Raw genomic sequence first — 17,053 nt, 5'->3', positions numbered from 1 at the left:
GTAAATCAGCATAATTCTGGTTTCCTGACACATGCACAGATGACTCAACTTTGCATTACAGAAAATTGTAATATAGACTGCTTTCTTGGAGCACGGCCTTCCCGTAACGGTGTATTTTAAGTAATTTCAGTTATTTAATATCAAGTTACTCAAAGTTAGTGGAATGTCAGTGTGATTAAATGTGTTCCATTCTTTGGACATCATTTGGACTCCAATTCCATTAATGAAGCAATGTTTGCTACTTCAGATGTGTTACAGAAAATGTCCAAATCTGCATAAAAATACTTGGTTAATATAACTGCTCAATTCTGCTACTTTGTGGCAAAGTGTTTCAAAATATACAAAATACAATGTGGGAATAGGCCCTTCCGCCCATTGCGTCTGTGAATACCATTAAGCATCCATTTCTAAACTAATCATAACCAAACACACTATTATGGGAGGAACTCCTCTTAGCTGACACTTTTTAACATAATTTGTACGTGTCTCGGTATATTAAATGAGAAAAAGTTACATATTAATATACAGGTTGTGGGGGCTTCTTTTCTCAAAACAAATCGTGTTGTCACTGTCAGAAGAAGGGTCCCGACCCGAATCGTCACCTACCTATTTTTCCAAGGATGATGCCTGACCCGCTGAGTTACTCCACCATTTTGTGCCTATATTTTACTGTCACTAATATGTGTATGATCTGGAAAATGATTAAGCAATTTTCAAGTGGTATCAAATGAAAGCATGGTGCATCTTAAATACTGCAGCAATGTATTACAAATAAGTGTGACAGTCAAGATAGGGAAAGGATTTGGCTCTTGACTAATAAGATTCTGAGTATCTTAGAACCTGATGTACTCATTTAAAAGGCCAAAGGTAACCAGTGGATAAACCCTTAAAATGGAATATGCATGCATTTCATGTGTAGACACAGGTGCACAACATTTTATCCGGAGTTCCGGAAACCGAAAAGCTCCGAAAACCGGACATTTTTTCCAGGATGTCTTCTGCACACCAAAGCTCGCGTTTGGCACCAAACTTGACCCAAAACGACCCACGGTCAACCCAGGTCTGTACTACTGTAGCGGCTGCCTCCTCCCCGGAGACCGGGGAGACACTTAAACATCTGTAAATCATTGCTTAAATGTTAGTCAGTTAGTTTGGATGGCTTTTATGTGAAGGGGGGGGGGGGGGGGTGAAGGGGGAAACTTTAATTCTTAGTCCCCTACCTGGTCGGAGAGGCGGGCAATGCCTTACCGGGTCGCCGTGCAGTAAGCTCCGGAGCATTGTGGCCGCCGACTCCCAACATCGCGGAGATGGGGCTGCGGGCGTCCGGCCGCGGGCGGCGCCGGTTGTAGCTCCGACCCCGGCAACTCTACCCCTGGCTGAGCGGCGCTCCAAATGGGACGCCCGCAGCCCCAGCTCCGCGATGGTGTGTGTCGGCGGCCACAGCGCTCCGGAGCTTACCGCACGGCAACCCGGTAAGGCATTGCCCGCTCCCCGCTGGTATCCCAGCGCTGCGACGCCGCCAACTCCCAACATCGCGGAGCTGGGGCTGCGGGCGTCCGGCCGTGGGCGGCGCTGGATTTGGAGCGCCGCGCAGCCAGGGGCAGAGTTGCCGGGGTCGGAGCTACAACCGGCGCCGCTCGCGGCCGGACGCCCGCAGCCCCCAGCTCCGCGATGTTGGGAGTCGGCGGCCACAGCGCTCCGGAGCTTACTGCACGGCGACCTGGTAAGGCATTGCCCGCTCCCCGCCTCTCCGACCAGGTAGGGGACTAAGAATTAAAGTTTCCCCCTTCACCCCCCCCCCCACCACATAAAATCCCTCCAAACTAACTGACTAACATTTAAGCAATGATTTACAATGATTCCCCGGTCTCCGGGGAGGAGGCAGCCGCTCCAGACCTTTCAAGCCGCCCGCGCTACCTACCTAATTACGCTAAAAATCTTCCATTCGGAAATCCGAAAAATTCCGAAATCCGAGAAGTGTCTGGTCCCAAGGCTTTCGGATAAAAGGTTGTGCACCTGTATAGGCTAATAAAATACTATTCCCTTGACACAAATTGCTTATAAAAATGTGTTTTGGTTTTGGTTCAGTGTGTGCAGAAGTTTCTGATCCGAGAATCTCACCTAAATCCTCAACATTTAACAATTTGTGTTATAAAATGCAGCCAACCTGCCTGTAAATTAGATGAATAATGGGGTGCTAAATTTCATTGTTTGCCAAGACTGATTTGAAAGGTGGAATGGATATATTCTTGAGATACTAAGTCATATCTGTCAAAAATGAGAAAGTGATTGTTTAAGCAATCTTGGAGATCGGTTCTCAAACATGCAGTTATGGAAGGTAGCATATTGTTTGGTACTGGGCGAGTGATGCTCCGATCCAGACTGGAAAGAACAAAAAACAAATTATTCTAAAGGTTTATCTGGTTCATTAATGCTAGGCAGGGAAGGAAATCATGTCGTGGGAAGGACTCTTGACTGTCCTCTGAAACTGAAGATTACTCGACACCACATGCTCAGTGGAATTAAAAATGGGCAATAAAACACTGTTCATGCCAGTTCATCTTCTGCCTAGATTTGGAGAAAATAGAATTGATTAAAGTGCAAAGATGGATTGTTGTCTTCGTTGGAAAAAAAAAAAAATCACAGGTTTACGTCAGTTGTTGGAGATTCACGCCTCAGATGCCAGCTGGCAAAGTCAGTTTAAAAATGATTACTTTATACAAAGCAAACAAGCCATACAAAAAAATGAGCAGAATTTATATTAAACTAATGTGGTGGTGAAGGTGTGTAATAAATTGTAAATTGTTTTTCTTTAGATTTTGTACAGTTTTAGAATATTGTGAAGGAAATGACTTGGACTTCTATTTGAAGCAACACAAATTGATGTCTGAGAAGGAAGCACGATCTATTGTAATGCAGATAGCAAATGCATTGCGATACCTAAATGAGATCAAGCCTCCCATTATACACTATGATCTAAAGCCTGGTAAGTTTGCATCGGACTTAATGATGTGATATGTTCCAGGGTCTTATGACTTCTAATTAGATAATTTATTTTTGGCTGATTGGTTTTTCAATTAATTGGGAAATACACACAGTCTGCTATCAGTATCTTTGCTTGCAAAACACTTTAGGATAATGTAGATGTAAAGTGCAAAATATGAATGCAAGCTTTTAATAAATTACCAAAAACGAACAAAGCTGTATTTCTTAAAGGGAAAGAAAATAATACTGCACATGGAAATTAAATTGTTTCGAACTCGTACAGCCATTCTAATTATTTTTTATCTCTTTCCTGTCAACATTGCAGTTTCAAGCAATGTTGACAACTTTATGTGGCCATTGTGATGTCAACTGGTCAATATATTCGGATCAGCTGGCTCAAGTGCAGGGGTTGTACTTTTCAGGATATGGCAATCTGATGATGATTTCTGAAGTTTAGTTCACCTCCATCATCCTGACTGCGGTCTACATCCCTCCCCAGACTGATGTCCATCTGGCACTGGGCGAGCTGCACGCCGTGGTCAATAAGCACCAAACGGCTTACCCCGAGGCATTTACCACCATAGCCGGTGATTTTAACAAAGCCAACCTTAGGAAATCGCTCCCTAACTTCCACCAACATGTATCCTGCAGCACCAGAGGACCAAACACCCTCCACCATTGCTACACCACCATTAAGGATGCCTATCGTTCTATCCCTCGCCGTCACTTTGGCAAATCCGACCATTCCTCAGTGCTGCTTCATCCTGCCTACAGGCAGCAATTGAAGAGCGCACCACCTGAGGTGAGGACTGCTCAGAGCTGGTCGGGGGAGGGGCTGAGGAACAACTCCAGGACTGTTTGGAGTCTGTAGACTGGGCAATGTTCAGGGACTTGGCAACGGACCTGAACGAATACGCCACAGTCGTTACAGACTTCGTAAAGAAATGTGTGGAGGACTGCATCCCTACAAAAACCTTCCAAGTGTTTCCCAATCAGAAGCCTTGGATGAACTATGAGATCCGCACTCTCCTGAAGACCAGACACCGGGCATTCATGTCCGAAGATACAGAGGTCTACAAGAAGTCCAGATAAAAAGTCCAGATCAAAAAGGCCAAAAGGGACTTCTGCTCCAAGCTGGAGGATGAGTCGGATGTTCGGCAGCTGTGGCGGGGCCTAAATGCAATCCCCTACAAGGCGAAATCAGGAGGCAGCTCAAATGTCAGCAAAGCATCACTCCCTGACGAGCTCAATGCGTTCTACGCACGCTTTGACAGCGAGAATACTGATGTGGCTTCCCGAGCCCCCATTCCCCGTGATGGTATTTCGGTCACAGTCACAGAGGTCGACGTCAGAAAATCCTTCTGTGGGGTGAACCCTCGGAAAGCGCCTGGACCTGATGGTTTACCCGGGCGTGTTCTGAAAACCTGTGCGGACCAACTGGCTGGAGTTTTTACGGACATTTTCAACCTCTCGCGTCTGAGGTTCCCACCTGCTTTAAAAGAGCATCAATAATACCGGTGCCCAAGGAGAGTAAGGTGACGTGCCTCAATGACTATCGACCAGTGGCACTAACGCCTGTGGTGATGAAGTGCTTTGAGAGGTTGAACATGGAGCAAGTCAACTTATACCTCGACAAAAACCTGGACCCACTGCAGTTCGCTTACCGCCACAACAGATCAACGGTGGATGCGATCTCGCTGGCTCTCCACTCCACTCTGGATCACTTGGACAACAAAAACTCATATGTCAGGCTGTTATTCATTGACTACAGCTCGGCATTTAATAGTAAGATTAAACGAGAACTTACCAGTTTGAAGTTTGATCTGTATTTTATGAGGAGTTACGATGAGGGATTACGTGAAGAACCCCGCCACGACGCATGCGTGTCATTCTTCAAAGCAGCGGTGTGAAATCACAGATAACTGTAATGACTAAACATAGTAAGATTAGAGAAGAGATACCAGTTAAGTATATAATCTTCACGTAGTCACTCACGTGACTCCGAAGTAAAGAATAAACGAGAACTTACCACGTAATCCCTCATCGTAACTCCTCATAAAATACAGATCAAACTTCAAACTGGTAAGTTCTCGTTTATTCTTTACTTCGGAGTCACGTGAGTGACTACGTGAAGATTTTAAAGCTCTGTGATTTCATGCCGTGGAAACCAGTCCATGCATCACGTCTGCCTTGATGACTGTAGGAGGAATTGTGTTAACATAATTTGGACATGAATTCGACATTGAAATCATAAAATTTATTAACACAAATTTATAACCCCTTTTTATGGGTTTAAATTAATTTACAGAACTTAAATTTGTTTCTGCAAACGTTCCAGGTTTCATTACTGGTTTAATGTAAAATAATTGGAATGGTTTTTTTTCCCCCAGACCATCCTGCTGCCTTGAGGATTTGGTCCATTGGTACATCCAACTGTATCGCTGCCGATGTAGCTGCAGCCCTGGTGGAATGAGATTTTAAAATATTAGTATCCACCCCAGCCTGTGTTAGCACCTGTTTCAGCCATCTTGAGATGGTCTGGACCGTCACTCTTTTGTGTGGTTGCTAGTGGCTGACCAAAAAGTGCCCTCTCATTGCCTCTTAGGATTTTCGTTTTCTCCATGTATAACGACAGATGTCTTATTATACACAGACGGTCATCTGTTTGGGTATGACCTAAATTGTATATTGAGGCCTGCTGATCCCTGTCTGTTCTGCTTACTAACTCATAGGTATGAAACGTAATATTTTCTGTTGAGGAAGTCATGTTGTCCAGTCTTAGTTTATGCAGTGACTGTACCCTCTGTGCCGTGACCAATGCCATTAGCATGACTGTTTTTAATGTCAGTCTGTGTAGGGACAGAGCTGTTGCTGGAGACCAATTCCTGAGCATCTTCAGGATAATACTTACATCCCATATTTGGGAGTACCTGGTTCTTGGGGGATTAGTATTCAAAATTCCCCTCATAAGTTTTGTTACCAGTGGGTGAGTCCCAACAGAGTAACACTCTGTCCCCTGCCATAGGTAAGTCGATAGGGCACTTCTGGCGCAGTTGATGGCACTGTAACTGAGCCCCTCATCATAGTGGAGGCCTGCCAGACATTCCAGAACAGACGGGATGTTCATGTCTCTGTAGGTGATGTTGTTTTTATGGCAGTGCATCGCCCACTTCCCGATATAGACCAGATACTGTTTTTTGGTTGACTGTCTTTGGGTCGCTGAGATCATGTTCACTGTTCGGTCCATCAGTCCCAGTTGTAGTAGAGGTGTTTTTAAAACTCTACAAATTAATAAGTTCAAATGTTTATGGCATGGGTGGCTATCCCTTGTTACGGGATGTAGCAATAAATCTGGTCTATGTGGGATGGTGATACATGGTTCTAATACCATGTTTAATACCACTGGGAACCATGGTTGAGTAGGCCAATCGGGTACTACCAATACCAGACGCAGAGTCTTGTTGTATTTTCCTTAATACCCGACTGATGAGGCAGGAAGGAGGGAATGCGTAAATAAACAATTCCCCCCCCCCCCCCAATGCAGCGAAAATGCATCTGTCGCCGCTGCCCCAGGGTCTGGTTCCCATGAAACATAATTTGATAACTGGTGGTTAAGTCTGGATGCGAATAGATCGATATCTGGTGTTCCATATTTTGCTGTAATATCAGCAAATACTTTTTTATTCAACATCCATTCGGTGTTTTCATTAAATTTGCGTGACCTGGTGTCTGCTACTAAATTTAGTCTTCCTGGTAGGTAAGTGGCAGATATCCAAATATCTCTCTGGATACACCATTGCCAAATTGTATTAGCCAGATGTCGATTTGTTTCCACCCATGTGGTTAATGTATGCTACCACGGTGGTATTGTCTATCTGTAGTCTAACATGCTGGTGATATGATCCAGTACAATATGACTTTAGGCCATGGAATGCACCCAACATTTCCAGGTAGTTTATGCCCAGTGTGAGTAATAATGATGCCTCCTGAGCAGTCCATCTATCTCCACAGCTGGTGATGGTATTGGTGACTCCCCACCCAAGTGCACTGGCATCAGTTTGTAGTACCATGGAAAGGTTACTGACAATGATTGGATTGGAACAAAGCCAGATGTTATCTATCCACCATTTTATTCCATTTTAGCTTGATTGGTAGTTTCATAGGTCTGTCAAAGTGACCTGCATTAATTTAGAGTGCTTGTATTTTTGCTCTCTGTAAGTTTTGGTAATGTAGAGGTCTAAATTGTGTGGCTGGAAAGGCAGCCACCATTTGCCAATTACTTTTGCTACCAATCTGATGGATGGTTTGCTGATGTCAATGAGGTTATGCAAGCCTCTATTAAATCTCTAGCCTTTCCCTTAGGCAGAGTCACCGACATGTGAACTGAGTCAATGGTGAAACCCCCAAATAGTCCATAGTAGTGGAAGGCGTTAGTTTAGATTTAACTGGATGGATAATAAATCCCAGTTTTTCAAATAACTGTTTTGTGGCTGTTACAGTTTGTTTGGCCAATTCCAAAGTTTTGCCCACAATGAGTATGTCATCTAAATATGCCATGACCATGTGTTTACGTTTCCGTAGAAACGCTAGGGCTGGTTTCAAAATTTTTGTGAACAGCCTGGGGCTGATGACCCATTTGGCAGTGCTTTATACTGCCAGAGTTGCCCATCCAGTTGAATTTTAAGTAACATCTGTGGTCACTGAATAGTAAGCATCTTTTAAATCGATGCTGGCCATGAAGTAACCTTTGGAAATTAATTGTTTAGCAGTAACAAAGGTATCTATTTTGTCAGATCTATGGTGATGCGACAACCACCATCTTTTTTGTTTTTGATAAATATATTGGACACGAATTCTAATGGTTCGTGTTGAGTTTTCTCAATTTACACCTTTTATGTAAAGCCGCTCCAGTTCAGCTTGCGCTTTTGATTTTTCTTTATCAGAAGGCACGAACATTCGGTTCGGTATATGTTGAACTGGAGGGCTGTACTTGTGTATAAACTCTATTGTATATCCCTGGATACTGCTTAAGATGTAAGTATCGGTTGTTAACATGCTCCATGCATTCAGAAAAGAGTGCAGTCTCCCCCCAACCTCCATGCTCCCTGTATTTTGTAGGGAACCAGACCCACCTACCTCCATAGTTACCAGTGGCAGGTTTACTTCTTTTTGTAGGTTCTTCGCTGCTGTTGTTGCGATGGTGTCTGGATTTTCGGTTTGGTTGGCGTTGGAGGTCCCCGCATCTTCCAAGAAGGCCGGCCTGGGCCATGGCCTAAAAAGACTCATGTTTTGAATACCGGGCCTTCGAGCTTTCACCAGTTCTGCTGGTGGGCGCGTAGGGGTGCTGTCTTTGGCTGTAGTGTTTGTTGGAGTCCATTTTATTAGTCCAGTAGGTTCTCTTCCTGCACCCCTTGCACACTTGTCTTTCCTTCTGCGGACCCCTCTTCCAGGTCAGCCCAGAACTGACCCGCAGTGCTCCACTCTGATGAGGTAGAAGCACTGTGCAGCCCTTCAAGAGGTACTGATGTGGGTTTATCATAGGGCCCACAGTGACCCGACTCCATCTCCCGGAGTCTGTCACATTGGAGCAAATGCTCCACACACCGCTCCATCCGGCTCCAGCGCTCTCGGTCGCTGGCCGCCCGCGGTTGTTCAAAGTCGGACTCCTCTGAGTCCACGACCTTGTTTGTTTTTGTGTCTAGCCTTTCCGCCCGGTTGCGTGGATCTGGCCGGTGCGGAGGCGACATCGGGCACAGCTGATCCCATCTAGCCCACCAGCTTTGTCGCAGCCCGTTGGTTTCTCCACCTGTAATTAGCATGGTAAAAACACAAAAAGACCGCAGCTCTTACCTGCAGGTCCAAGTTAAAATTGTCGCTACGGGGGAACGTCGTTCCACCCCGTCTCCTGCCGTTTTCGACTTGTCCAAAAGTCGACGGCCCCATTTGAATAGTCTCCCGCCCGGCCGTGGTGTTCTGGCCGGCGCGGGACAAAAAGTCGGCATAGCTGATCCCTTACGGGGCTTGTGCCTTCAGCTGCTGCTGGCTCCCGCACCTTCGCGGTCCTCCCCAACCAGCTTTACTCGCAGCACTTGTGGACACTATTTTGTCCAGTTTCCCCCCCTGTGTAAAAACAGCGCGGGGACAAAAACTACCGCAGAGTAAATCACTTACCTGCAGGTCGCGGTTTCAAACTTACCGCTGCGGGAGACACTCCACCCCGCCTGTCGTTTCGCAAGCGTGAAGCGATATGACACGCATGCGTCGTGGCGGGGTTCTTCACGTAGTCACTCACATGACTCCGAAGTAAAATACAATCATCCCCTCCAAGCTGATTACCAAGCTCTCAGAACTGGGTCTCTGCGCATCCCTCTACAACTGGATCCTCGACTTCCTCATTCACAGACCACAGTCTGTTCGCATTGGTGGAAATGTGTCAGCTTCGATAACAATCAGCACGGGAGCACCACAAGGCGGCGTGCTCAGTCCCCTGCTGTACTCACTCTATACTCATGGTCTATACTCTATACTCATGGTAGCCGGTCATAGTGCAAACTCCATCATCAAGTTTGCCGACGACACCACTGTTGTAGGACGTATCATTGATGGAGACGAGTCAGAGTATAGAAGTGAGATCGACCGACTGACCAAATGGTGCCAGCGCAATAACCTGGCTCTCAACACCAGCAAAACCAAGGAACTGATTGTGGACTTTGGAAGGGATAGGATGGGGACCCACAGTCCCGTTTATACCAACGTTGTAATATGATGGAAAGGGTCAAGAGCTTCAAATTCCTGGGCGTGCATATTTCCGAAGATCTCTCCTGGTCCGAGAACACTGATGCAATTATAAAGAAAGCACATCAGCGCCTCTACTTCCTGAGAAGACTACAGAGAGTCGGTATGTCTAGGAGGACTCTCTCGAACTTCTACAGGTGCACAGTAGAGAGCATGCTGACCGGTTGCATCGTGGCTTGGTTCGGCAACTTATGCGTCCAGGAGAGGAAAAGACTGCAAAAAGTTGTAAACTCTGCCCAGTCCATCATCGGCTCTGACCTCCCTACCATTGAGGGGATCTACCACAGTCGCTGCCTCAAAAAGGCTGGCAGCATCATCAAGGACCCACACCATCCTGGCCTCACACTCATCTCTCCTCTGCCTTCAGGTAGAAGGTACAGGAGCCTGAAATCTGCAACATCCATGTTCAGGAACAGCTTCTTCCCCTCAGCCATCAGACTACTAAACTCAACTCAAACAAAAATCTGAACTTTAATAGCCTATTGCACTTCATATGCTTATTTATGTGTGTGTACATATATTCAGTGACATATGGACACACTGATCTGTTCTGTATTTATTTATGCCTACAATATTCTGTTGTGCTGAAGCAAAGCAAGAATTTCATTGTCCTATCTGAGACACATGACAATAAACTCCCTTGAAGCTCTTGTCCTCAAAGCCCTGCAGTGTCCATCTGTGATATCAGTACAAGATGCTGCTACCCTTATAGGGATGCGGAAGTCTGTTTCAGTTTTTTTTTAAATTGCTTTCTGCCTAGCATCAGCCACCATCATACCCTTGACCTTTAAAGAGTAATTACAGACAAGGTTGTACTTCAATCTTGAATGATGAGAACAAGTTTGAAATGAATTAATCTTTTATATTATATTAGAATTTTGGAGACTGGATTAGTAGGTTGCACCTTTAATTTCCACGTCTGTCATTAGTACTGTACTTTGAGCAAACCACTGGATATTTTGCATTTTATATCTTGTCATTTTGCAAAGAGTGTTTGCTTAAAGGAATGATATCACATGCTAAATGTGTGTTAAATATTGACTGATTTTTGATGTAATTTCAAGTTGTATTTTGTCATTGGAACAACAAATTAACAGATACTTAACAGGTATTAAAAATAAGGGAAACATATTTTAAAACATAAGACAAGTCTTGAAAGAAAGAATGTTTATATTAATGCAACTGCTATTTATGTAAAGGGTCTGTCCCACTGCGGCGACCTAATTGGCGAGTTTAGAAGAGTTTAGGAGAGTATGAAAAAGTGTCATGTTGAAGACTAGCTTCGGGAAAATTGGACACCGAATAGTGGAGAGTGAAGACGACCTCCTTTGATCTCCTTCGACCATGTTGAAGGCTACCTTCGACTACCCTCGATTACCTACGAATAACATGCCGACCTACTACGACCTACTTCGACTAAACCTACGAGTAAAAAATATATAGATTTTTTCAATGGCCCCCTTTTTTTTACTGGCAGGCATTTTTCAGCATGCTGAAAAATACGCCGCGACCTAGCTGAGGCCTCGAGTACGCGGGGACTACTCTCGAGCATGAAGGAGAGATACAAAGACCTCCTAGGACCTCATGTTGAACATGCTGCGAGTATGAGTCGAGGGCAAACTTGTCTACACTCGCCAATTAGGTCGCCGCAGTGGGACAGCCCCTTAAGACACTCTCTAAGATCTTGCAACCAAAATCATGTTTACTTTTCGAAAAAATCAATTAGTTACAATTTTTTTTTTTCAATTAGGTAACATCCTCCTGGTTGATGGAACTGCATGTGGAGAAATAAAAATAACAGATTTTGGTTTATCAAAGATTATGGATGATGACAATTATAATGCTGTAGATGGAATGGATCTGACATCTCAAGGAGCTGGAACATACTGGTAAATTCTGCAAATTATTTTAGGGGTCAGTTCAGTAGATGTCACTTTATTCACAGAGTGAAACTCCGTTTTCTTTAGGGGACCTATAATACAATGTTCTTTGAAATTTGTTCTCTTCAGGTACTTTGGGATGCTTAAATTTGAAGTTGTTAAATTTTGAAATGTTGAGGTTTTAAAAATTATAGAAAACATTGCATTGTTTTGGTTAGAAAAGGCTGAATTTTTATTTCTAATTAATATTCAAGTTTGCTTAGTAGGTTTGAGGTTGTAAAATTATGAGTAAGGATATTAATAGTTTTTTTCCATTGGCATTACACCATCCAGGGTTAATTCAAAATTATTGTGTAAACATTGCATCTGAATTGATGAGGTGTTGAGATCTACCAACCTGCATTGCATTTTAACATTTAACTGAAAAAATAATTTTAAAGGTAATTTATTTTATTATATATACCTAACTCATGTAGGGGTTATCAATGTCGACTTAAAAAAAATATGGAGACAATTGTGATAACTATTTGTGTTTGCACAACACCTTTCATATTGCACAGGCTATAGCGATTTGAATGCCTAGTCTAGGTTGGTACTGTTGCACGTACTTTAAATTATGCATTACAGGCAACTCCCAGGTACAATGTCAAGTGAATGTGAAAGCACCTGTGGCAATTATCAAATGAGAGTTCAGAGTTTCTCTAATGTCTCAATCATTGATTGTCACATTCTGGGAAGGCTGTCATGCTTCCTTGATTGAGGTGTTTCAGTGACAGCGAGAGCTTAGCAACATCCAATGGTAACCAAAGGTGCCATACAAATATTCTTGCCTGCCTTCATCCAGGTGTCAGACCTGCAAATGCCAGAATTAGGATTTTCTCTTTAGCGCCGAGAACATCATTAATTATTTCTGTTGCACAACCCTTCTGAAAACAAAAACCTGATAGTTTGGGGAATAGACAAGACAATAGTGTCAGATATTCGCGTGTAATTCAGGTTCACTGTTAAAAAATTTTAAGCACTCTACATCAAAGTGACACTTGATGGCAAGTGATTAACTGTGACTTGGTCATAGGGATTCAGAACTGGCTTACCGATAGAACACAGAGGGTTGTGGTGGAAAGACAATATTCAGACTGGAGGTCTGTGACCAATAGAGTTCTTCGGGGATCTGTGTTGGGGCCTCTGTTAATTGAGATATATAACTGACTTGGTCAGAAATGTAAATGGGTAGGTTAGATGGAGTTCAATCCAAACAAGTGTAGAGTTTTGCACTTTGGGAGGTCGAATGTAACGAGAAAATGTACAATTAATGGCATGACCCTTAACAGCATTGATTAACAGAGGGATCTTGGAGTCCAAGTCCATAATTCCCTGAAAGTGGCAACACAAGTAGATTGAGTTGTAACAAAGAATGTGTAGGAAGGAACTGCAGATGCTGGTTTAAACTGAAGATAGACACAAAAAGCAGGAGTAACTCAGCACGTCAAACAGCATCTCTGGAGAAAAGGAACAGGTGACATTTCTGGTCTAGACCCTTGTTCAGACTGAGAGTTGGAGAAAAGGGAAACGAGAGTGATTCAAGAACGAAGAATGTAACAAAGAATGCTTGCCTTCATTTGTCAGGGCAATGAGCATAAGAGTTAAGAAGTTATGATGCAGCTTTATAGGACTTTGTTTAGGCTGCATTGGAGTATTGCGTGCAGTTCTGGAATAAGCATTAAAGGAAGGATGTGGATGCTGTGAAAAGGGTGCAGAGGAGGTTTACCAGACTGACATCTGGATTAGAGAGTTGGGAGGGAGAGGTTAGACAGACTTGGATTGTTTTCTCTGGAAGCCACAGGTTACTGGGAGATCTGATGGAAGTAAATAGAATTATGAAAGGCATTGATAGGGTAGACAGTCAGAACCTATGTTCGAGAATGTAAACATCAAATACTAGATGCATAGCCTAAAGGATAGAGAGGCAAAGTTAAAAGGAGATGTGCAGGCCAAGCATTTTCCAGGTGGTGAATGCCTGGAAGATGCTGGTGGTGGAGGTAGATAAGACACTTTAGGATAAGCACATGGATATGCAGAGAATGGGGTGATATGGATTATGTGCAGGCAGATAAGTGTTGGGCTTGGCATCGTGTTCGGCACATACATTAGGCCAGAGGATCTGGGCTGTACTGTTCTATATTCAATGTTGAACATTTTTGACAAGGAACCCCAATTTCTAGTTTTGTGATAAAACAAAGCATGAGGAAGTGAGCGCAAACATTTGGAAATTTAGTATTGCTTGATTGCAGAGTTTCTTAAAATTTTGGAGTATGTGTTTGAGCATCATATAATGTGCAGTCCACAGTGTGTGTTAAGAACTTGGAATTTCATTGTGGTCATATATGAAAAGAGGTCATTCAGCATATTAAATCTAAACTATGGTCAAGAACAATTAGGCCTGTTCCTCTCCACACAGCCTTGCAAATTATTTTCTTTCAGATACTTGTCAAATTCCCTATTGAACACAACAATGGAATATTCCTCCACCAACATTACAGGAAGTGCATTCCTAACCCATTGCTGTGTGAAAATGTATGTCCTCATGTTTTGATTAGACAATAGGTGCAGGAGTAGGCCATTTGGCCCTTCGAGCCAGCACCGCCATTCAATGTGATCATGGCTGATCATCCCCAATCAGTACCACATTCCTGCCTTCTCCCCATATCCCCTGACTCCGCTATCTGTAAGAGCCCTATCTAGCTTTCTCTTGAAAGTATCCAGAGAACCGGCATCTGAGCAGAGCAGAGAACCGGCCCTCTGAGGCAGAGAATTCCACAGACTCACAACTCTCTGTGAGAAAAAGTGTTTCCTCATCTCTGTTCTAAATGGCTAACCCCTTATTCTCAAACTGTTGCCCCTGGTTCTGGACTCCCCCAACATCGGGAACATGTTTCCTGCCTCTAGCGTGTCCAAATCCTAAATAATCTTATATGTTTCAATAAGATCCCCTCTCATCCTTCTAAACTCTAGAGTATACAAGCCCAGCCGCTCCATTCTCTCAGCATATGACAGTCCCGCCATCCGAGGAATTAACCTTGTAAACCTACGCTGCACTCCCTCAATAGCAAGAATGTCCTTCCTCACATTAGGGGACCAAAACTGCACACAATACTCCAGATGTGGTCTCACTAGGTGCCACACCTGGAGTATTATTTTTGTTATTCTATGCTTCCCAGTTTTTGATTTCTCTGTGTACTCTATCAATAGCTTTTTAAAACCTCTGTTTCATGGGAATCATCCACAACCTTTACCTATCCGCATATCTGGACTCATTTTGGTGAATTTCTTCTGCATCTTGTCCAAATCCTTTGTATCTTTCCTAAAGTAGGTCTTCCAAAAATGAACACAGTATTCCAGTTTATTAAGGTGCAGCATGACTTTTCACAGCAGTACTCTGTCCCTCTATTTATAAAACCAATGGCCCCATATACTCTTATAATCTTTTTCTGGCTGAAGATAACGGATGGTAATGGTAAAGGATGCAATATTTTTGAAACTTAACAAAAATTCAGACTTCTCTAGTTGATTTACACAGGGCTTGGTGATATGATGTTGAAAGAACTTTTGAAATTAGGATATGAATTCTTTAGGTTTTGTGGACGTATAAATGTAATACCATGGGAAATTGAGATTGATTACTGGATTTTGGAAATGAATTACTGTTAGATTCAAGCTTCTGCATAAGAGAAAGGACCATTGAATGAAAGGAGAAAAGCAAGTAGAAGAACTATTATATTGTTCAAGAAGGAACTGCAGATGCTGGAAAATAGAAGGTACACAAAAATGCTGGAGAAACTCAGCGGGTGCAGCAGCATCTATGGAGCGAAGGAAATAGGTGACGTTTCGGGCCGAAACCAATAGAACTATTATATTGTTGTTTACAGAACCTTCTGTGCAAATTGGCAAATTTCTTGCATTTCAGTAGCCATTGTAATTTTTTAAACACTCTTATGAAACACTTTAGGATATCTTACAACCTTGAAGGATCGCACATGAATGCAGGTCAGCCTGTTTTTTCATGTACGTGTGAAGTGACGGCCATGCATATGTATTATATTGCTAGGGATAGCTGATAGGTAACGAATATATGGGTTCCAATGATATGAATTTGAGACAGATGTGATAGAGAGGATTTGGGATTGAGCATTTATTCAAAAAATTGAATATCGGTAGGGTATTCACATAGCAAGATAAAAAATAGTGGAGAGAAGGTTATGGTTCACTGTTCAAATGCTGTTCAAAGATGCAATTCTAGAGGATGTCATTTTTTTAGTCTAGTGACACAGCATGGAAACAGGCCCTTCGGCCCATCAAGTTTATCCTGAGCATCGATTACCCTTTCACATTAGTTTTATGTTATCCCACTTTCGCATCCACACCCTATATACTAGGACCAATTTACAGAGGTCAATTAACCTACAAACCCCCATGTCTTTGAGATGTTGGTGGAATCCGGAACACCCTGAGGATCCCAGGCGGTCACAGAGTGAACGTGCAAATTCCACACAGACAGCACCTGAGGTCAGGATGGAACCTGGGTTTCTGGTGCTATGAGGCAACAGCTCTATCAGCTGCGCCACTGTGACACCCTAGAAAAGGAGAGAATTTTTGACACTCGGAGCATTTCAGTGACATTAGAAATCAGACTGAAAGGATTCGGGGGATATGAAAATGATAGAGACAAATGCGAGAAATGGTAACAAAAACCTTGAAGACGAAATAGATGATTAAACCAATGGATGTGTTTAGAATATTACAATAGACCATGGTTCCTGAAATTGTTCTTTCACTTAGATTTCAAATCAGACACGGCACTGGAATTTGGAATGCGGAGCTAATTAGGGTTCTTTGAGAGTTCAAGCTAGAGTATTTTGCTGATGGTCTTTTTTAAATTCCTTTATCTCCTGTGGATTTTAATATATACAATTATCAAATGTACAGCAGGTAAAATTAGGGCTACTGTTTTTCCAGCAGGGATTGTTCACATGACATCCATATTAACTTCTATCATTGAGTAGAGGTGCAATATTGAATTGTGAAAATAGTGTGCATCAGCTGGATACAATGCCCCTGTCCCACTTGGGCGATTTCTTTGGCGACTACAGGCGACTAGGCTGTTTTCACATGGTCGTGGGGTGACGCCTGTATGGTCGTGAGAAGCCTCCTCAAATCGCCTAAAGAATCGTAACGTTTTTCTGGTCACTGCTGGGTTTTGAAATGTTCAAAACTTTTCGGCGACTGTGGGCTTGACGTAGCTTGTCTTCTCCTGTCGTAGGTTGTCGCCAGGTGCTGACTTCAGTGAATTCCATTGGTGACTACCTACGTTAACCGGCGACTGAATTGTCTTCAGT

The 17,053-nt window shown here is 43.3% G+C and overlaps 1 protein-coding gene across 1 annotated transcript in view; it reads left to right on the top strand.

Moving 5' to 3' along the window:
• tlk1 (tousled like kinase 1) overlaps positions 1–17,053 on the top strand; it is a 134,571-nt gene that overhangs the window by 111,828 nt on the left and 5,690 nt on the right. Inside the window, exons 17-18 of the mRNA XM_033024012.1 lie at positions 2,817–2,986; positions 11,531–11,669. Of these exons, the coding sequence (XP_032879903.1) occupies positions 2,817–2,986; positions 11,531–11,669 (309 nt within the window). The remainder of the gene's footprint in view (positions 1–2,816; positions 2,987–11,530; positions 11,670–17,053) is intronic.

The sequence above is a fragment of the Amblyraja radiata genome, chromosome 7, assembly GCF_010909765.2.
Source record: "Amblyraja radiata isolate CabotCenter1 chromosome 7, sAmbRad1.1.pri, whole genome shotgun sequence".
Lineage (NCBI taxonomy): Eukaryota > Metazoa > Chordata > Chondrichthyes > Rajiformes > Rajidae > Amblyraja > Amblyraja radiata.
This window is presented reverse-complemented; position numbering and strand designations above follow the sequence as displayed.